Source organism: Natrix helvetica (assembly GCF_964273705.1).
Source record: "Natrix helvetica genome assembly, chromosome: 2".
Lineage (NCBI taxonomy): Eukaryota > Metazoa > Chordata > Lepidosauria > Squamata > Natricidae > Natrix > Natrix helvetica.
Window position 1 is genome coordinate 223,641,158 of NC_138552.1, and position 22,564 is coordinate 223,663,721.

The 22,564-nt window shown below is 36.3% G+C and overlaps 1 protein-coding gene across 5 annotated transcripts in view; it reads right to left on the reverse strand.

The window, feature by feature from the left end:
* Window positions 1-22,564, reverse strand: part of AKT3 (AKT serine/threonine kinase 3) — a 177,926-nt gene that overhangs the window by 93,244 nt on the left and 62,118 nt on the right. For all 5 annotated transcript variants that reach the window (XR_014174615.1, XR_014174616.1, XM_081944068.1 and 2 more), the window contains one exon: window positions 2,269-2,394. Coding sequence is in view for 3 of the 5 variants with exons in the window: in XM_081944068.1 (XP_081800194.1) it covers window positions 2,269-2,394 (126 nt within the window). In the remaining 2 variants the exon portion in view is untranslated. The remainder of the gene's footprint in view (window positions 1-2,268; window positions 2,395-22,564) is intronic.

The following is a 22,564-nucleotide window of genomic DNA, read 5'->3' on the forward strand; positions in this document are numbered from 1 at the left end:
TGTTACGGGTTTCTTACTTCCACGGTATTTGTTTCCAGATGGTAAGTCATCTGTGTACTATGATAACTGCGTACAAAGATCAACCAAGTTTGGTTGAAATTGCTCGAGGCATTCCAGAGTTATGCTGGAACATACACACACACACACAGCCATTTATTTATTTATAGATAGATAGATGATAGATAGATAGATAGATAGATAGATAGATAGATAGATAGATAGATAGATAGATAGATAGATGATAGATAGATAGATGGACTGATTGATTTCAAATGCTTTGAACTCACATTGTTAGAATAAAAAAATACTCTAGTTCAATCTTCTGCACATTCAGTAACTTTAATTAAATTCCACAGGATTTATACCTAAATGCAAAATACTTAAGTCTTACAGCCCCATTCCAAGAAATACAATGAAAAAATAATAATTCCTAATGAAGACCAATTTAATGTGCCTTGGATTTTTTCTATATCTTCTAACATCTAAAAGAATTACAAGGTGTTTTTTTTTTTAAAAAAAAAAGCAGAACGCACTTTTGCATTTTCTATAATTTCCAAATACCAAATATATTGAGATCTTGCAAGAAGAATACTTCATACCAATTAAACTGGGACTCATCATTATAAAAAGTATTTACTCTAGTAAAAGCAATTGAATCTAAGTTCCAAGGATTCTTTTTACCCAGAGCAACATCTAACAGTATATCCAACTTTGTTCATAGAAAAATTGTCTGAGTTTATCTTCTTTACATTCTATTTTCTATCTATCAGAGGAGTTATAGATTTCTGTTATGCATTATGGACGTATGGATTATGCAACCAAAAAATTGCTTCTTTGTTTCATCCCAAAATAAACTTCAGGAGTGTTTTGGTACAACTCGCTGTGCACTTAAGTGTGTATGTGTGTTGCAGGTAGTCCTTGATTAACAACTGGTCACTTGGCAATTGTTCAAAGTTGTGGCTGACACTCCCCCCCCCAAAGTTATTTGACTTGGTCCTGAAGTTATAGCCCGCACAGTGCCCCCACAATCATTCACCCTTATAACCAATCACAGAGACCCTGCAGCACCCCTCACACACACACACACTTATCTTTCTCCATCCCCCTCCCCATATCTTTACAGGGGCCTTCTTGGGCATTCTTCTTACTCCACCTGCCCCACACTGTCCTCTTCACTTACCTTTCAAAGATCTCCAAAGCTCCAGACTTTGGATTAGGGAAACAAAATGGATCACTTTGTTGTATGACTGCCAAATACAGTTTTGGAGCAAGCGTCATTTTCTGAGCAGCTGCACTGAATTGTGGCTGCTTAGAAAATGGCCACTTCTAGAATCGCACCATGCAGTCATGTGATAAAGCAATCTGTTCTGCTTTCCTAATTCAATCTGAGAAATTCTGTGGAAAGCTCTAGAGTTCTGGAGATATTCAAAAGTTTAGAGCCCAATGGGTAACGGGGAGGCGGGGAGGAGAAAGAGCTGACAGGACTCTGAGGGGGGAGCAGACCCAAGGACTATAGGGATCCAAAGGAGTAAGAAGCGAAGTACAAGGTGTCTCAAGAGGTGGGCGGAGCCTTGGGAAGCTCAGGGCAAATGGGCCTGGACCAAAGCTAGGCCTCCCAGGGCCTCCCCCACCCCTGAGGCACCCCATGCTCCTCATAACGACCTGCAAGGTCATTTAATGACTGCATTAGAGAGAACAGGGGGTGAGGGTTATTAAGCAAGACTGTCTCACTTAATGACTTCACCAGTTGAAACTGTAATGAGCAGACTCCATTATGGTCATAAATCAAGGACCACCTGTAACTAAAATAACGTAGCAATAGGGTGTTATTAGACTGAGCCACAAATCATTTCTGCTATTTGGCAGAATCTCCAGAGAGGCTATAGACAGGATGATAATTCAGGTTCAGGTCACACAAATTAAGTTCAATGAATACTTAGAACAGGTTTTTCACACTGTATATAGTAGATGTATAGAGGTTTGATTTACATACAGAGTAAGCATTCCAATGGTACCTCAAATCCTGGCTATTTAAAATTTAATATCTGCCTCACATCCTGTGAGTTCCTTCCTTCTGCTACTATTCTTTTGCTTTGGTCAGTCCATAATGCACAATGAATATTCAATGAAATTTCAAAAACTTTCTTGCTATTATGGAATTATGGTCTGATCGACTTAAAATACTAAAGTTAAAATCTATGCATTTTAAAAAGTTTCTCAATCTACTACCTGTTCACTAATCATTAACTGATTACTAAGGATACTTACTTGCTACTGAAAAGTTGTTAAGAGGATATGGTAGATCCACATCTTGCGGCTTCTCCTTATATCCTATGAAGGAGCCATCTGTCTTCAATAAGAAGTATCTTGGCCTCCAATTTTTTATGTATTCTCCTATATAAAAAAATATTATTAATATAAATGATATCTGAACTTCTGCTTGAAGTAGAATGGTCAACCAACCAGAAAAATGATACTTTCATTCTCTATTTAATTTCAGTTCAGATAAAACAAATATACTGAATATGTGAAGCAATGAAGTTGCTTAATTTGTTGTATTTTTAACTAAACATGAACCCTAAACATGATTTACAAATAAAACTAATTTCATGGAAATTATATCCTAGTGAAAGTGTGTGTATGCGTGTGTGTTTAGTGTACATTCATAAAATATCAGGCAGGCTGCAAAGCAGTTGTTTTAAGCTTTCAAGAGACTGCAAGTGTTGTATGTCTTCATATCTTAAACCCTGAAAGGCATACTGCCTGCTTCAAAATTCCTATTATTTCCACATTTTGTTGACATATGTAACTGTTGCAAAGTCATTTATAGATCTATTACCATCTTAAAACCTAAAGAACATTAGGCCATTGCATTATATTTTTATCTATTCTTCTTGCAGTGCTATATATATATAAATATGTACAGGGTTTACAGATATTGGCATGTAAGAAATTTATTCACCAATAAATTTATTTATTTATCAATTTATACTGAAATACAGAAAAACAACTACCAACCTTAGCTAATCTTGAAAAAGCTAAGTATGATCAAGCCTGATCACAATCCACATTCCAAAGTTTTAGTCTAGGCTGAGATTTTTCTTTAAAATCTCCCAATGGTTATAACAAATTATTTCAAATATATATTTTATAAGTATTACATAAATAATTATTAAATATTAAAAATAATATGTTATTATAGTAATTTATAATAGTAAGCTATTTCCATAAAGCTGCCAAAAAGATTTCATGGATGAGCTCCATAGCTGGACTAGATCTAAAACAGTTTATTGTTTGTCTGGGGATTTTTGGGGTGGGGGTGGGGGGAGAAACAAAAATGAATTGAAACTTGCGAAAGTTTTTCTTTATACCTAGGCAACAACAAAAGAATATACAAAAACTCTTTCCTTTTTTCTTCCAAACTTTATTTACAAATAATAAAAAACACAAATTTACAACCCAGGAGACTATTCACTGATAGAGGTGGTATCACTGGAAGGATCTAGCTGAATCTTGAATGTGACTGTGAGTTTGGTGTGTATCCGCACGCCCAACTTTTCTGAAGACGAGAATACTTATACGGTAGAATTTTGAAAAAAGTATTCCAGAAACCATTACAATCTGATATTTCTTATGAAGACATATGTACATGTGATTTTTATGTCTGAATGCTTCTTCTTTTTCCTCCCCCATCTCTTTTCATCTGTTTCATCTTCCATTGTTCATTTGTGGAAGATTTTTCTTTCCTTTCACTCGTATTCAATATGGCTTTTTTTTTTTAAAAGGAAAAATAGAAATGTTGACATTGCTTTGCCACCTACAGCTTTAGATGACAAGTATTCAACACACATTGTTCAAACGTGTATGCTTGACTAAACTCACTTAATCAAGGGCACATAGCAACAATTAGGACTGTGCAGGGATCTGGAGGCAAAGGGGAGAAATGTGATTATACACACAAACATAAATAACCACACATACACAAACTAATCTAAATTGGATTTATCAAACAGGATTTTAATATCCCTAAGTTTCAAATTCTATCCATGTTTTTATTCTAAAAAGTTAATGTTTCAACTGAAGACTTTTAGTTACAAATTCATAAAGGGAGGAACTACACAAACAAATTGGAGCCTGTAAATTGGTCATTAAGAAAATGGTTGCTAAGTGAAACAGTGACCTTATTTCAGCTTTCCTTTGCTTTATAACCTGTGAAGGATATAAAAGCAAGAATTGGTCATAAAGTTACCTATTTTTATACCTACCATAACTGCAGTTGCTAAATAAGACAGCTGCTAAACAGGAATTGTTTATAAATGAATCTGCACAAAATGACAGCATGTTCTTATAGGCTGATAGTACTGATAGTATAGTATAATCAGTCATTTATTTACACAAAATCATCTATTTGAACTTCTAATCACAATACTAATTTCAGGAAATAGTTATTGATCAATATGTATTAAGAATCTATATAATTTGTATAAAAACCCTCCCACCACCACACTTTTAAAAACTTCCTCTAAAGAATATCTTTAGAAGTACATAGTACAATACAAACAGAAATGACAAAAGTAGAGAAATATTATGTAATATCAGAAAATATTCAAACTAAAGAGAAGTAAATAAATTAAAACAAATTAGAATTGAATCACTCATATTCGCTCAGCTAAAATTATTCTTTAACTGAAAGAATATACACAGAATATATACAGAAAGAAGGTACAACTGTATTATAAATATTTACTTTTGGTAATCAACTTAAAATCATTTATATCAATTCATAAATACAAATAACTGTATAAACAAAGTGTAATAATTATAAGAAATATGAAAGTAAATTTCCCCCAAAGACAAATACAGAGGAAAGAAGAATACACCATATTAAAACAGAAAATGAATACATTGTGAATGAAATTGTCATCTGAAACGTTAGTAGTAGTAGTAGTTCTGCTTTAGAGGATTATTTTCTTTCTGCTGTGTTAAATATAAAGTAAACATACCCTGTCATTCTTTTTCTTACAACTAAAGAAGTCTAATTCTGTAAATGCACTGAAGAAAATTAGTTAATTCAAATAAATTCTTCTGGTCAAACAATTTAAAGTTATTATAGAACAATAATATCAAATAAGATTTGCCAATTAATTTAGATATAGCAGAGAAAATAGTTACAATTTATTCCTCTTATAAATAAAAAAACAATTGTACTGGGAAATTATTACAGAAAATGGATTTAGGTGATATGTAAGTCAATCAAAATATGCAAACTAATATATTCATTTTTGTCACTGGACATAACACATTCTAAAGAGCCAAAAAAGTAAAACAAACAACAAACCATCACAAGACTAGATAGCATTTCCTTATTCTTAAAGTTTCTTAACAATTTTGTTCCAATGCACATTTAGATATACTTATAGTAAAACTGATAAATAGGATAAGTGCAAAGTCCATACACTCAAATATAAACAAGCTGAAGGCTATCAAAGTGCTAGTTTGTGGTACAATGAAAGAGAAATAATATTAATATATAGGATTTGTTATTATCCAACAAAAATGAGATAGTGTTTCTGAGATCTACACATGTATAGTATGAGCAGTGTTTGCATAAAATTGTTATTTGGCCCATTTAAAATTACAGTAGAAAATTATATTATTAAAAAAAACATTTTTCTACTTCCAGGGACATTTCAGGTCAGGGTCAATTACAATTTTTACTTTCTCAGAAATAAGTGCATGCAACACTCAACAATTGATCAGTGTCAAGGTCACCAAATGTCACACACCACCATTAATTTGTCCAAAGGATGGGGAAAATACCTGGGGAACTGAACCATTGAGTAAAAGATACTTGCACTTTTGCACTACCAATGGTAAATCACCTGTTTTCTTTGGCATCACTTTTGTTTGCAATAATGGTTCATAATTAACACTGCTTGTAAGACTTCTGCCAAGTCCTAATGTAAAAACCAGGAGGTCTGTGATTTCCTATAGAGTCCTAGGTCATGAAAGGCGGACAACTGGAAGCTGAATGGAATTCAGCAGGATCCTACAGCTTAATTGCCATAAGGTCATTACCATAATGCACTGTTATCTTGTAGTCCAATCTGCATGTAAATCCAGAATTGTAATAAAATTATTCCCAAATGTCAGCTCAGAGCTGACATAAAATACTGTGATCAATGGTACCAGAAGTGATACCAGAATGGTACAGAAAGATCAAAGAAATCAAGGAGAACCAAAAGAACCAAAATTGGCTCAGATGGGTTTCTGGGACAATTTTTGGAATTAAATCAGTTATGGTAGTCACTTTGGGCTCAAAATCAGCATTTTTATCCCTATCAATAAATTTCAGAATAACTGTAAATTCCATTGAAGCAGCCACAACTTTCTTACATAGCATTCCCTCAGGAATAATGGCTTCCAGATTTTGGTCACATTCTGTAGGATAGCCCATTTAAAGTACCTTGGTTCAAAAACTGTTGCCCTATTATGGACCACTTTGACCTGTTAAAGGTCTTCACAATGATTTTAGTAGTATCCAGATATGATTATTGAATATTAAACAATTATAGATGAAACCGGTTTGGTTTAGTGGTTAAGGAATCAAACTAGAACCAAAGAGTCCATAAGTACTAGTCCTGCCTTAGCCAGCTGGGTGACCTTGAGACAATCATTTCCTATCAGCCCTAGAAAGGAGGCAGTGGCAAACCACTTCTGAAAAAAAGCTTGGCAAAAAAAAAATCTGCAGGGACTTGTTCAACAATCTCTGAAAATTGACACAAGTGAATGAAATTACAGGTGAGTTTACAAACTATCAATTAGAAAAATAACAGTACATTTTTAACAAAATGTGTGAACTAGGTCTGTGTTATTTTTTCTCAGAAAGCATACACAATATTATACTATTATATGCATAAAATAGTTTATATATTAATAGCACTGGCAAAATCATAGAACCAATCAAACTGACTAAAATGAGCATACAAGGTTCTGAAATCTCTAGACCAGGGGTCTCAAACCTTGGCAACTTTAAGATTTGTGGACTCCAGCCCCCAAAATTCCTCAGCCAGCTTCTCAGCCAGTGGATTTCTGGGAGTTGAAGTCCACAAGTCTTAAAGTTGCCGAGGTTGGAGACCCCTGCTCTAGACTATATCATTACTCAATAAAATGTATATACGTTTTTCATATCTATTTATGTTTACTTATTTATTTATTCAATTTCTATAGCCACTCAACTCAACCAAGTAACTATGGGCAGCTTACAATTCTAAAATTCTAAAAAATAAAAAAATGAAAAACATTAAAACAAAAAGAATAATCACAAAATAAATAAGTACAAATAGCAGCTTTGATTAATGATGATTAATAAACAAACAGTAAAGCCAAGCAATGGGGTTCTTAACATATTCCAAGCCAACACAGGTGGAGACATTCTCATCTATGAGGGAAGAATATTCCAAAAGGCAAGGGTTATGAGAATGGGCTATGAGTCCATCAGTCAATCCTTTTTGATTCTAGTAATTCCTTTTTCATTTGATGATCCCACAGATAGCCCAAACCCAAGCCATGTAGGGCTTTAAAGGGGACAATCAGCACCATCATCTTATGTAGAATTTAATAAGTTTTGAAATGTTAACGTTTGTTTATAATTTTTAATTATCTTCCAAAATTAAAATAAGTAACGTTGTTTCAGCAAAAGCATCTTTTAGTAGCCAATAATACTTTGATAAAAATCAAAAATTAAGATTTTCAACTAAAAGCTTGCTAAAAGCATTAATTCTAATTATTATTGTTATTTATTTTAGTTGTTAAATTTATTTGCTGTCTATCTCATTTTGAAGTGACTTCTTAATTGTCCTTAAAAGGTCTAAGATAAGGAGGGACTCTTGGTTAACTTTATACAGCACTTGAAAAGTTTAAGATAAAAAGATATATTATTATTAGAAATGCCTCTCTTGCTAAGATCACTTTTTCAATCTACTTTTTAAGTTCTTTCATTTTGAAACTTACTGTTGCCTTCCTTCTTTGTATAAATAAACTGATCATATAAGAACAATTCTTTTAAATACTCAATATTCAGAAAAATCAAATTTTATTTTATTTTTAATACCTATATGCCTAATTATATAATACAATATAATTAGTTGATGTATATAAACCACCTTCTCAAAAGGATTCTCACCCTGTACAAGATATCTGTACGACACGGTGGGGAGAGAAAGGAAGAAACAAGGTACAGGACCAACCATGGCATACACTGCCATACATCAAAAATATTTCGGAAGCAATAGAATACAGCTTTTGAGATCTACAGGTGGGCATTTCACACCACCCAGAAACTATCAAACAAGGACAAATTATCCATTGTACAGGTCACTTGGAGGTGAGAGGTATTTCCAATGTAATCTATCGGATCTCCAGAATGGATCCCCTCGGACTATTTAGGTCAGATTGGGAGGAAGCTAACCACCAGACTTCAAGATCACAAAGAAGCAGTCAGATGAGATCCAAACTCACTGGTAGCCTCTCATTGCAATGAACAAGGACATATATTCAATTTTACAGGTACTAAGATTGTTGGACCAGCAGATAGAAAAATAGCCAGGGAAGTGATAAAAGGCTGGGAAATGGGTCTCTTCTCAGTCAAAGGAGTGCTAATTTACCACCAGTTTACCAAGTATTTAGGAAGCAAGGACTTAACAGCACAAGAAAACAACAACCAACGACTTAATAGCCAGCCATCAACATTCCAATCAACAACTAAAAACCCACATAGGCGGTCTCACATAAGTAACACAGAGGCAATTGTCCAAAGCACACACTCTACTAGAGAGAAGTTCCTTGAGGATGGGCTCCAGAATGAGTCCAAAAGCTCACTAGTCCCAGGGATCAACCAGATTGGATGTTGCAAGTTACTTTTTCCTCAGTATGAAACTAAAGTGTATCACAGTTCACAGATTCTTCCTTTGATACTCATAAGTCTTCTTTTATATCCTAATCAGTAATACAAAAACACATGTGCACCCTGAATAGCTGGACAGCTGTAGCTTCTGATCAATCATCATTCCAATAGCACATTTACAGATGCAAAGGTATTATTTGTAAATGGAGGTGACCAGCAGCAACTCTGGTTTCCAATACAATTCAGTATTATATTGCAAGCAATTTCCAATACAAAACAGTAAAAAATTTAAATGGCCTTTGTTAGCAATGGAAATTGTGGGCTTCATTATGGTTGTAAGTCAAGGACTACTTGTACCTTGTTTCTCAAGAGTTGAGGAAGTTATTTTAAAACTTTTTATTTCACATACTATGGATGGTAATGGTACTGAACTGCATTAATTAGGTTAGATTATTGGTAGTTTTATATCTGCATTGTAAACTACTTTCACTTCTTAGAAAAATGGGCACACTATAAATAGTTTCGAAAAATAAATTGCTACAACTCTTGACACAAACCAGCAGACAGAGCACAGTACAATATTGTATACCATTTTCACCATGTGAACCAAATATATTTTTGTTAGCATACATCTAACTAATCAAGATTACATTTACTAATTAAATTAAGAGGAGGCTTAAAGAAGCAGAACAAACCACTCTTATACTATCTTTTGAAATACTTAGGATAAAGTTTAAATATGTTTATATTTAATGGATTCCTAAATATACATGAATCAATTTAAGTGACCAAAATTATATCAGATGTTATTCTGTTATGACAATTTAATAGCATAAACAGCTATAGCTTACCTATTTTACCAAATTGGCTCCAAGCATATATAAAGGAGGGAAAGGGGAAAGACAGTGGTGAAATGTGCACTGAAGCATGTTTCATGTTACTATGCAAAACTGTGCATGTGTCAGAATGCAAAGAAATAAGAGTAGGATATATGTCATGTGATCACCATACACATCATCATTTTTACATAATCTGTTTGCTAAGAATGCTTCTGATATTTATTCTGTTGAAAACCTAACCCCCTATGGCCAAGGACAAGTAAGAAAGAATATCTTACAATAGATGCATCTCTTAGGGAAGTTCTAAGATTTTTCCTCTTTGTCGGTGTTAGCTTTGTCGGTTGACACTGCACAGTGATGCAGTGTTAGCTATCAATTAACATTATTTTCTTTATTTGTACAACATTCCTGGTTAAGAGATTACTTTCACTCCAAACAATTTTAGCACATTTGGGATTAAACTAGTCCTTTAAACCTGGCACTCATTCAGTTAAAATTATTTTAAATATGCCATGGAAATAGAACTAAATATTTTAGTAATCTTTAATATACATACCAACGTATACTTCTAATACTCTGCTTTTCTAAACAAAGAACATTCAAAGTACAGGTATCATAACCCTAATTGGAATCCAAATTTCTGTCACTAAATAAAGCAGTCATTAAGCAAACTATCACACGATGGTGCTATTCATCCTAAAGTACAGCACCATTTACATGAGGCAAAACATCGCATGACGGTGCCATTCAACACAAAGCAAAACATCACTTGATGGTGCCACGATATCCCAGCAGTTCAGGTTGTAATTATTAGGTCAGGGCAGCACACTCAGTAGGTGTGGATTTCGTGTTTCTTCTGACCTACATGAACTGTTTCTGCTTCAATTCTCTCTCTACTTCCTTCCACCAGGACATATTAAGAAAAGTAAGAACACAAGGCATTTAGGTTTGCTGGCCTGTTTTTTAAGAGTTCAATCCATTAAAACAGATACTAACAAACTAATTTAAAATAATAATACCAAAAACCCAAATACATGATTTTTAAATAATATAAACAAATCAGCAAAAAAACCAAAAATATAAAATTACCATCATTTTCATCTTTTTCCAAGTTTACTACACTAATATTTTAATCACTAATATTTTTAAAATAAAAACTGAATTCTTTTAGCAAGCCTCATTTAGGAGAAATCTTCAGTAAGGATGCACTGAAGATTATCTCTTACTTATATCAGTGATTAAAGAAATGGGGGAGGGGGGATATTGTGATAAAAATCATGTGGAAAGAGACATTTGGCAAAGTAAGCTAGTATAAAGTGTAATAGCACTTCAAAATGTACTGAGAACCAAGAACCACTGCAGTTATTTTAATTTAGGTTTTCTGCACTTCCATGAGTTTATGTCCACTGGTCAATTTATGAAATCTATACTTAGATATAAAAATGATTTAAACAGTTTGCACATTAACTAAGCAAACAATTTCACCATTCCATATATTCCATTTATTGTTAATACTATCTACTGCCTTTATGTAAAACTGCACAATTGTTATTTTTCATGCATATTCAGCAGTCAGGTCTTCATTAATATTAATAAATTATAACGTTAACTTGTTAAATTGCTACATGCATGGACTTCTACTTGGAATGTATTATATAACTATCACCTTAAGATGTCAGAAACTGCTATTGATTCATCTCATTCTGAAAGCAATGCGAAATATCCTTATTCCACCACCTCTTTCCCATCTTATACTGTTGCCACTGATGCCATTAATTTCTTTCCCAGCTGAATTAGTATCTTCTAACTTCCCATACCAAAATGTACACAATTTTGTACTAATCTCCTGTTAATATTATTTCCTTTCAATTTAGTACAAGGAGTTTCATCCCATCATTCATCTGTAATTCCCCAGTACCCTATTTGTGATTCCCTAACACACAAGAGTGTGCTGCAGCATATTGTAACAATCAAGTTCACGTGTTTATCACTGCTAATCAAGTATAGAAATTATAGTCACAATGGGGATGTGATTTAATTATCATTTATTCATTACAGAATGATATATTTATTTAGTTATTGAAATGTTCTCCAAGTATCACTTCTAATGCATCATCCCATAATTCCTTACAATCAAAGTGGATCTTTAGAAATATTTGAATTGAAAGTTTTCCTTAAGAAGTTTTCTAAGTACCTAAAACAAAACAAAAATGTGCTGTACAGATATTGTGTATGTGCCACACAGATTTTTTCCAGATTTTACTACTCTACAGTAGTAAAATGTAATTGAATTTATGTATTAAAATAGAAAAATGGGAAATCAATAAAATCATTTACATTCAAGCAATTGCATAGACATTACACAGAATGGAGTACTTTTCACTAACAGTATCTTACATTATCCCAATAACATATTTCTACCCTACATTTTTCATTTATTATTTAGATTTTAAAAATGAAAATTATGTTTTATTGGGTCCAGCTATTGGTTTCAACAGTAGAATAGATGATTTCTTATGACACATTCTTTAAATTTTCTTTCTATAAAACAATGATATAAAGTGGCACTTCAGGAAAAATAAGAATTAATAAAAAGTTCCCTTTATTTTTTGCCAATGGGATCTGCTAATAAAAGTCCAATTGAGTATTGCTGCCTTGATAGCTTTTTAGAATTCTTAGAATTGTTTAAATATTTGGAGAAGTGTCCAACTGTCTGCTTTAGAAAACAATCCAACATTCTTAATAAAAGCAAACTTAATATTTCTTCTGCTTGCTAATTTGTCAGAAATGTTTATCTATGAAGCATTACTTTTTAATATCTTCAAAACCAAAATTCTTGCTGCTCAATCTAATTCTTTTCTCATTTCAAACAGAAAAGCAATGCTGGGGAAATAATTTTTCACGTATTATTTTCAAGGACAAACCATAATAATCAATCAGGACTTCACAATTTGGATGATTTTCAAACTAATGAATCATATATTAAGCAATATATTAATAATGTCAGTTTATTAAAAATGAATCAAAAGCTAACTAAAAAGGGCACTAAAATACATTTAAGTATATCTAAACAAATATGGCTAAATAAAATTTTCTATTTCATAAAAGCTATGATAATTTATTCATCTTTTACTATTAGCATAGATTTTCCTTAGTTTGAAATCTTAATAATTTCATTGCATCTTAAATAAAATCAAACTAACAAAAATTTGTAAAGATATATACTTCAACCACAGCCACTGACTTTTTACATCTGTTCTTAATATTCCACATTAATCTTTTCACAGTATCATTTCTAATCTGTAATTTACTTAATACTTGCATTATATAGACTAATTAATTTTCTTACTTTTTTACTTATCCAGAAAGTTATAAACAAAACGCTTACATCTTAGCAAGGAAATCTATTATGACTTTACATTTTTGTGAGACACTGCACAGACAAAGCAGCAATACCTTTCCAAGCTGAGCTGCTTATCAAAGACATTAGATGGGATGAAAAAGATACTTAAATTAATACCTTATTCTTATCATCTTTAATTTCTTTTGTTAGCATTTAACATTGGAAGAGGAAGTGTTTCTCAGTATTACTTCCTCTGAAACTGTACATTTGATTTGTACCTATTGAGATTATGGCAAATTTAAAACTAGAAAAATAGAGAAATATTTTTAGGTACACGCAATTTATACTAATTTGTGAGTATCTGGCTGTAGATATGATTATCAGTGTCACCACTAATTCACTAGAAAACTATAAAATCACCTGTAGCCCTGGTAAGAACCACCTATTGAATAACTAAACAACTATTCATGAAAATGAACTTTCTATTCCAAAAATATACTGTAAGAAATCAAAATCAGTTTGGATACCAATACTGCATATTGCTTAATAAAATATAAATAAGGAAGCTGACTAATTATAAAAGAGTACTAAAGAAAAAAGTGAAAATTTCTTAAAAGACAAAACGCATGACCAAAGATTTTATCAGGTTACTATAATAATACAAATGTATAGCACTACATTGAACAAAAAATGCACTAAGTAATATTATGCTTATAGGTGTGCAGTTACCTTACCCATTTAAGTAAAATTTAAGAAAGTGTACTTTTTAATAATTTAGGTAATTGAACATTAATATCCTAAACTGGAAAAAGAATTTAGTGATGACTTCTACATTGGAATGTAACAATATTTTCTGTAAGTATCTTCTGAAAATAACTACAGAGTGAACCATAAAGTTCACTATAGTTATAGAGAAAGTAACTACTACAAACATGATAGGAGAGGTTTACGCATTTCTACTTTTAAATTATCTAAAATGTGGAAGGATATAAAGCATCTGTTCACACAGTGATATTAAGTACTTCTGTAACAAACAGTAACAATTTCACCAAACTTTTAAACTATTAAATAAAGTTGGCTAACTATTTTAAGAGGTACTTATGGATGTAAATAATGAAGGACAGAGAAATATTCAACTCCTGAACTAATTATCAAGATGAAAGGAGGAAGGGAAGAATCAGAATAATTAGTGTGTATCTTCCCTCCTAACCATGCCCCCACATACATTTATTCTGTATGTGCACACACAGCAGCAGCATCATAAACCGTCTCAGGTTCTTGCCATTATTCAGTTCGACATCTGCACATGTTTATGCGTCTCTCCAAACAACCTCTTGAACACCCTGCTGGAGCTGTCATTTTTTTTTCTTCTCCTATCTGGCAGATGGCAAGTCAACAATCGGCATCAACAGCAGCCGAATATTTTTTTTCCTCCATTCTACCCCCTCCCAAATAGACACAATAATAACTTCTTTGTGCTTTGCTACAATGCAGCTGCTTAAACCATTTCGCTACAAGGCTGCTTTGCTTTAATAATAATTAAAAAAAAAAGAATCCCTTCTGTCAAGTCTAAAAAGCAGCATAATGTTAAGCAAGCTAAAGCCACAGCACAGCTGCAAACGGGCAGACACATTGACAGCTCCTCCCTTAACAAAGACTTGTGAATTGAAGGGGGTTCATCTGAGGCTCACACAGTAATTAGTATAAAAAAGTCCGACAGCCTCTATTATACTAGGGAAAAAACTGGACAGAACTGGGCTGCTGTTTTGCGTCAAGAGTTCTACTGCAGAGTAGATAAATCATGTTGGGTTTTTCCCTTCTCTTTTTAAAGACAGTAATAAGGAGGATGAGAAAAGCTAATTTGAAAACTTGGACACAGTAATTGTACCATATGGCGAGCATTTATCCCTTCTGAAATACATGCAAACAGTCACTTACATCCATAGTGCTTTGTTTTACAGTTGTTATTCTATCACATTCATAAAGATGGATAAGAATATCCAATACGCAAGGGAAGTGGAGCATAATTACCAACAAAATGCCTAGGCAATGTCTTAGCTTTGCAAAGAAATCTAGCAAGTTGTGAAACAATCTTAGTCTCTCCCCCCCCCCCTCTAATAATTCTTTTGAGAGGATCAGCTAGAAAAAAATTAATAATAAAATTTCTTCATATTTAAAAAGACTAATTATATGTCTTCTTGGGAATATCTTCAAAGCGCAACCAGAAAACTCAGCGGCTTGATCAAAATATACAAACAAGCATATGTACTGTATATGCTTCATATAGTAAAATTTAATAGAAAGATTTATCATTTTATAAAGGAAAATAGTTCACTTACCTTTCAATTAACTAAAATATAAATTGAAAAATGAGAATGAATACCTAAATAAAAATATTCATTAAAACACCATATAGATGAGTTTTTAATAATTACAGGTTTTTAATTGCATAAGAAAAATTATGGTAAGGAATAATAGAAATTTAAATTCCACCCAAAACATTTCCCCAAACATATGGGGAAATTAAAACTTTAATTAAAAATTTCCTAAAGTAATAAAATATAGAAAGTGCACTTACCAGCAATTCCACATATACCTCCAACTTAATTATATTGTGAGGATGGGGATAATAGATCTTTTATAAGCATTAATAAATAATGTACCTGACATAATTTAAATATTACAAATAAAAATACTAGAATACAATACAATAGCAGAGTTGGAAGGGACCTTGGAGGTCTTCTAGTCCAACCCCCTGCCTAGGCAGGAAACCCTATACCGTTTCAGACAAATGGCTATCTAACATCTTCTTAAAGACTTCCAGTGTTGGGCATTCACAACTTCTGGAGGCAAGCTGTTCCACTGATTAATTGTTCTGTCAGAAAAAATTTCCTCAGTACTAAGTTGCTTCTCTCCTTGATTAGTTTCCACCCATTGCTTCTTGTTCTACCCTCAAGTGCCTTGGAAAATAGTTTGCCTCCCTCTTCTTTGTGGCAACCCCTGAGATATTGGAACACTGCTATCATGTCTCCCCTAGACCTTCTTTTCATTAAACTAGACATACCCAGTTCCTACAACCGTTCTTCATATGTTTTAGTCTCCAGTCCCCTAATCATCTTTGTTGCTCTTCTCTGCACTCTTTCTAGAGTCTCCACATCTTTTTTACATCGTGGCGACCAAAGCTGAATGCAGTATTTCAAGTGTGGCCTTACCAAGGCATTATAAAGTGGTATTAACACTTCACATGATCTTGATTCTATCCCTCTGTTTATGTAGTCTAGAAATGTGTTGGCTTTTTTGGCAGCTGCTGCACACTGCTGGCTCATATTTAAATGGTTGTCCACTAGGACTCCAAGATCCCTCAGATTTACTACTATTGAGCAAGGTACCACCTATACTGTACCTGTGCATTTCGTTTTTGTTGCCTAAATGTAGAACCTTACTGTTTTCACCATTGAATTTCATTTTGTTAGATAGTGCCCAATGTTCATGTTTGTCAAGATCCTTCTGTATCTTAAGCCTGTCTTCTGGAATGTTGGCTATTCCTGCCAGCTTAGTGTCATCTGCAAATTTGATGAGTTCCCCATTTATTACCTCATCAAAATCATTGATGAAGATGTTGAAGAGTACTGGGCCTAAAAGAGAGCCTTGGGGTACTCCACTGCATACTTCCCTCCATGCAGATGCAATTCCATTGAGGACTACACATTGAGTGTGGTTGGTCAGCTAGTTATGAATCCATCTGGTGGTGATGCTGTCTAACCCACATTCTTCTACTTTATCTACCGTGTTTCCCCGAAAATACGACATGTCTTGAAACTAAGGCCATGCCAGATTTTTGCGGTGGGCAAAAATATAAACCCACCCCCGAAAATAAGGCCTAGTGAAGGGGTGGATATAGCCACAAGAGGGGGCAGCCCTAAGGCGCCAAGCCACGTGGCGCTCTGTCCGCTCCCCAGCTCCTGCAGCTTGGCACATTAGGGATACCCCCTAGGTCAGTGCAGTGGAAGACTCTCTGTCCAGAAGACACTCTGTCCAGCTGCCGGCCCACAACCATTAAGCGCATTCCTAGAGCGGCCACTGATGGAAGATTCAGCAGCAGAGTTTTGGAGTTTGGAAGCCAGAGAAGAAATTATGCTCGGAGCACCGCAGCAGTGGCACCCTGGCTCTGCAGGGAGAGCTGGGCCAGGGCATGGTGAGGCTAGGAGGCATGCTTGCTGGGGGCGGAACAGGCATGCCGGGTGGTTGCTCATGAGCGTGGTCACCTCATTGCTGCTCCACCCGAGGCTGTGCCCGGCTCTTTGGGAGCCAGTTCGCAAGGGAGCAGCTGCCCAGCAACCCCAAAACAATAAGCCCCCCCCCCTATAATAAGCCCAAGGCCATATTTTGTGGGGCAAAATAAGACCCTGTCTTATTTGGGGGGAAACACGATATATCGACGGCATTCCTCTGGTCCACTAATTTTGTCACTTTGTCAAAGAACGCAATAAGATTAGTCTGGCATGATCTGTTTTTGACAAACCCATGTTGGCTTTTGGCGATTACTTTGCTTACTTCTAGGTGTTCACTAATTCGTTGCTTGATTATCTTTTCCAGGATCTTTCCTGGTATTGAGGTCAGGTTGATAGGTCTATAGTTTCCTGGATCTATTTTTTTTTCCTTTTCTGAAGATGGGAACGTCAGCTCTTTTCCAGTCCTCTGGCAGTTCCCCGGTGCTCCAGGATCTCTGAAAGATATAGTTCAGTGGTACTGAGATCTTATCTGCCAGTTCCTTCAGAACTCTGGGACGTAATCCATCCGGTCCTGGTGATTTGAACTCGTCTAGGGTAGACAGGTGCTCACTTACCATTTTCTTCCCTATTTCAATTTGAATTCCTAATCAGATTTTTGTGGTGCTGTTTTTGATAGGTTGGACTGTTTTATCCCTTTGTGTATAGACAGGTGCAAAAAATGAGTTAAATAGTTCTGCTTTCTCCCTGTTGCTTGTCACCTTCTTACCACTTTCTCCTAGCAACGGACCAATTGTTTCCTTAACCTTTTCTTGTTTTTAACATATTAGAAGCTTTTTTTGTTATTTTTTACTTTTGTGGCAAGCCTTTCTTCATTGTGAGCCTTAGCTTTCCTTACTTCATCTTTACAGGCTCGGGCTATTTGCTGATATTCTGCCTTAGTTATGTCCCCCCCCCCCTTTCCACTTTTTATACTTACCTTTTTTGTCTTTCAATTTGTCAGAGAGTTCTTTATGCAGCCATGCTGGTTTCTTTTGGGAACTGCTATTTTTCTTCTTCATTGGTATTGTGCTAGACTGGGCTTTTGTAATCTCATTTTTCAAAATTTCCCAAGCTTCTTCAATTGTTTTCCCCTTGAGGATTCTCATCCATGGAATTCTTCCCAAGCTCTAAGTTTATTGAAATTAGCTCTCTTAAAGTCCAAGACTCTAATTTGACTTTGTTATATTACTTGTGTTTGCATAATGTTTAATTCCAATATTGCATGCCCCCAGGGTTCCTATGGCTTCCACACCTTCTATCATTTCCTCTCTGTTAGTGAGAATTAAGTCCAATATGGCCGATCCCCTTGTTCCCTTCTCTACTTTTTGGGAAACAAAGTTGTCTGCTAGGTTCGTTAGGAACCTGTTGGATCTTTCACTTGGTGCAGAGTTTGTTTCCCAGTTGATGTCAGGGTAGTGAAAATCTCCCATTACTATTGTGGTGTGCTTCTTTCATACCTTAGTTAGCTGACTAGCAAAAAGTTCATCTACTTCCTCTGCTTGGTTGGGTGGTCTGTAGTATAGGCCTATGGCAATGTCATTTTCCCCCAACCTTTAATATTGACCCAAATGCATTCAAGATAGTTCTCATCATTGTTGTGCTCTATTTCTGTACAGATGTAGTTATTTCTTATATATAGTGTAACTCCACCTCCTCTTTTATTTGGTCTATTTCTTTTAAATAATTTAAATCCTTCTAGCTGTATGTTCCATTTGTGGGTTTTATCCCACCAAGTTTCTGTAATAGCAACAATATCGTATCTGCCCTCATTTACTTGAATTTCTAATTCACCCTGTTTATTCCTCATATTCTGTGCATTGGTGTATAGACATTTGAGTCCATTTTGATTGACCCTGTGTTTACTGTCTTCATAACCTATGTTATGCCTGACTGCCCCTATTTTCTTGCCATTTGTATGATTCATGCACATGGTATGGCATTTACTATTAAATGCTTGGTTTTGCTTGACAGCAGGAGTGATAATCTTACCCGCACAAACATCTATGTTATATGCACCGATAACCCTAAGAGTTTTAGATTGCTGGGGACAGAAATGTTCTGTATCAATTAATTCTCTGTCCCCGCTGTTCAGTTTAAATGTTTATCCAGAAAAATCTGTGAATTTAATGCCAAGTAACTCAGTCCCTTTCTTAGATGGGTGCAAACCATCTCTTTCTACAGTTTTTCATTGGACCAGCTGCAGGCATCATGACTAATAAAACCAAAGCCTTCCCTTTTACACCATTCCTTTAGCCACATATTAACTCTGCTACATGCTGGCCCTTCCCTTTTTGTTCCTTATATACTGGTAAAACCTCTGAAAAGATAAGCCTACAACCTACACTACTAAGTTCATACCCCAAGCTCTGGAAATCATTCTTCACAGAAAGTACATCTTTTTGGGACAGATCATTTGTGCCAAGATGTATAATAGCATCAACGTCACAGTCCTTACTTGCATTCTTGACTACCTTAAGAATACGCCTCTTGTCTCTGCTGGCAGTAGCACCTGGCAGACACCTGATCTCTTTTAAAACCTCTACATCTTTTCCTAAATTTACATCCCTTATGATTGAATCACCAACCAGAAGGTGACTTCTCTTTTTGAATACTTTGATCTTCTTGTGCGACTGATGTGTGATACCTGGACCCCCATTTCGCCTTTCCGAAGAAAGTTCTTCATTTTGGACCACGATCCTCTGCTTATTTGAGTCATCATTAACACAACTACCTTGACCTGTCTCTTCAGCGTCCCCATTAAGGTCAGCAAGAGTGCTATATCTGTTATGCTGGGTCACAGCAAAAGCTTTGTGTTTATGGTTCACAGCTCTCACCCTGCCAGATCCCATGGTTGTCGAGACTGTTCTTCTCCTGCATGATCTTTGTGGTAGAGGCGGCTGATAGCTTGGCATCTCCATAGTGTGGAATGGCCGAATTGGGCACCTAATTTCTGCTTGGAGAGCACAGATTAGAGATTCTAGATAGGTAATCTGTCTATGTAGACTAATAATTTGTTTACAAAAGGGACAGTATCCAAATTTGAAAAGAGTACTGCGAAAGACAGGTGCAAAACAGCTATTACACTGAACTAAGCCGGTCATTTTGAAATAAAATAAAATCACAATCTCAAGCGCACTAATCCAGAATGTATTATTGCTATTTTGGTTTATAGATATATGATTCGTGCCAGCCAGTACCTAGTCCTCTTTGTCTCTCTGACTCCCCGCTTGTAGCCAGCAGCTCCAATCACCAGCCTCGGGAAAGTTCAAATGCAATGGGCCCCTACCTTTGTCTCTCTGACTCCTCGCTTGTAGAAAACAGCTCCAATCACCAGCCTCAGGAAGGTTCAAATGAAATGGAGTTAAAGGCCCCTATCTTTGTCTCTCTGTCTCCCCCCTTGTAGAAAACAGCTCCAATCACCAGCCTCAAGAAGGTTCAAATGCAATGGAGTTAAAGGGCCACTACCTTTGTCTCTCTGACTCCCTCCTTGTCGCCAGCAGCTCCAATCACCAGCCTTAGGAAAGTTCAAATGAAATGGAGTTAAAGGGCCCCTACCTTTATCTCTCTGACTCCCCCCTTGTAGAAAACAGCTCCAATCACCAGCCTCAGGAAAGCCACACCTCTCTGACTCTCTCTCCTTGGCTCCAGTTTCAACTCAGTCTGGCCCAAGAGAGACCGTTTTTTTCTTGGCTCCTGAGTATTTCCATTCCTGAAACTTCCTGTACCTAGACCCTCTTCTGGCCTTTTCTTGATTGTGCTGTGGCAGTTCATCTTCACCATCGGAGGTAAGAAGCAACCGACAGCGCCACTTGGGCGGCCATTTTTGGGCTCCTAGAGGACACGTGGAGCCAGGCAGGGCCACCGTAAATCAATGGCCACCACAGGATTTCCTCATCCACAGCGGGGAGTTTCCCTCTAGCTGGCCCACGTCGAGGCACAAGCTCCCTTACACCGGGCACAGACCTAGCAGCAGAGGCATCCTTTCATCTACGACTCACTGCTAAGAGAATTGGAAGCCTGTGGTAGCACAAAGGACAGGCTGCAAGTATGTTCACAGTTTCACCGTGAGTACCGCGTGGCTAGGGAGAAGAGAAGATGGCAGACGCCATTCCAGCTGGTGAGGTGAGTTCCCCTTTGTCTTCTAGGGCACACAATTTGGGGGAATGCTCATCCAGGCCCACAGCCTTGGCTAGGAAGCATAAGGCCGCAGCCAGCAATTGCCCCTCAAGGGCATTGCAAAGAGATGAGCTGAGGAGGCATAAAGCCTTAGACAAGAGGGTAACCTGGGCTGAGAAAGAGAGGCAGAACCAGGGCAGCAGACTCAGCCCTCTCCAGCTAGGTCACGATCCTCCTGCGGAGATTCTCTCATGGATGGCTCATCACATCAATCCCCAATCCCTCATATGGAATCCCCCAGGGACAACATTTCCCTCTATCCTCCTCTTTCTACTGGGGACCCAGAAGAATTCCAAGAGGATCCATTTGATTGCCTAGCACCAGGTTCAGTGCCAATCCAACCCAGATCAAGGCGTGCCCCTCAGGCAGAAATTCCTAGGCCTAAACCGGGCCCAAATCATCTAACAGCCCCCATACTTGAACTCCCTGAGTGCTTTAGACAGCTTACCTCGCAGGGCATTTCTCAGGGCATTGCTTCTGGGCTGCATCAGAGAAATCTGGTTGCAAATACCCAGGAACCTTGTGCGGCTCCACGAGGCTATCTAGCCCAACCCAGGTTATCAACCACTAAAGTGCATAGACCAGCTTCTCCCTCACTGGCTAGCAAGGGTTCCCTCATAGGTGAAGATGCTCAGAGGGATCTAGATCTATCTGATGACGAGACCCTGGTTCCAGATCCTCCTGCCTTCATAGGCCCCTTTCCCCCAAGTTTATTTAAATCTCTCCTTCACAAGGCAAGAGCCACCACCAAACTGAGGGATGTAACACCTGCTGCTGAGGGTTCCAATACTCAGAAAGAGTTAAGAGGGGGTCTCTTTTCAGAGCCCTTGGCAAAGAAGAAGGAAATCCTGCCCCCCACCCCCCAACTTTTTCTGGATCAAGAAACAATGGGCAACCAGGGACCTTCCCTAACCCAGGGGGCAATGATCACAGATTTTACAATCCGAGTGCCACCTCAGGTCCCCCTCTCTCTACGTTAGTGGCTGTCCCCAGCATTGACCAAAGGCTGTGTATTCAAGACCCCAGTATG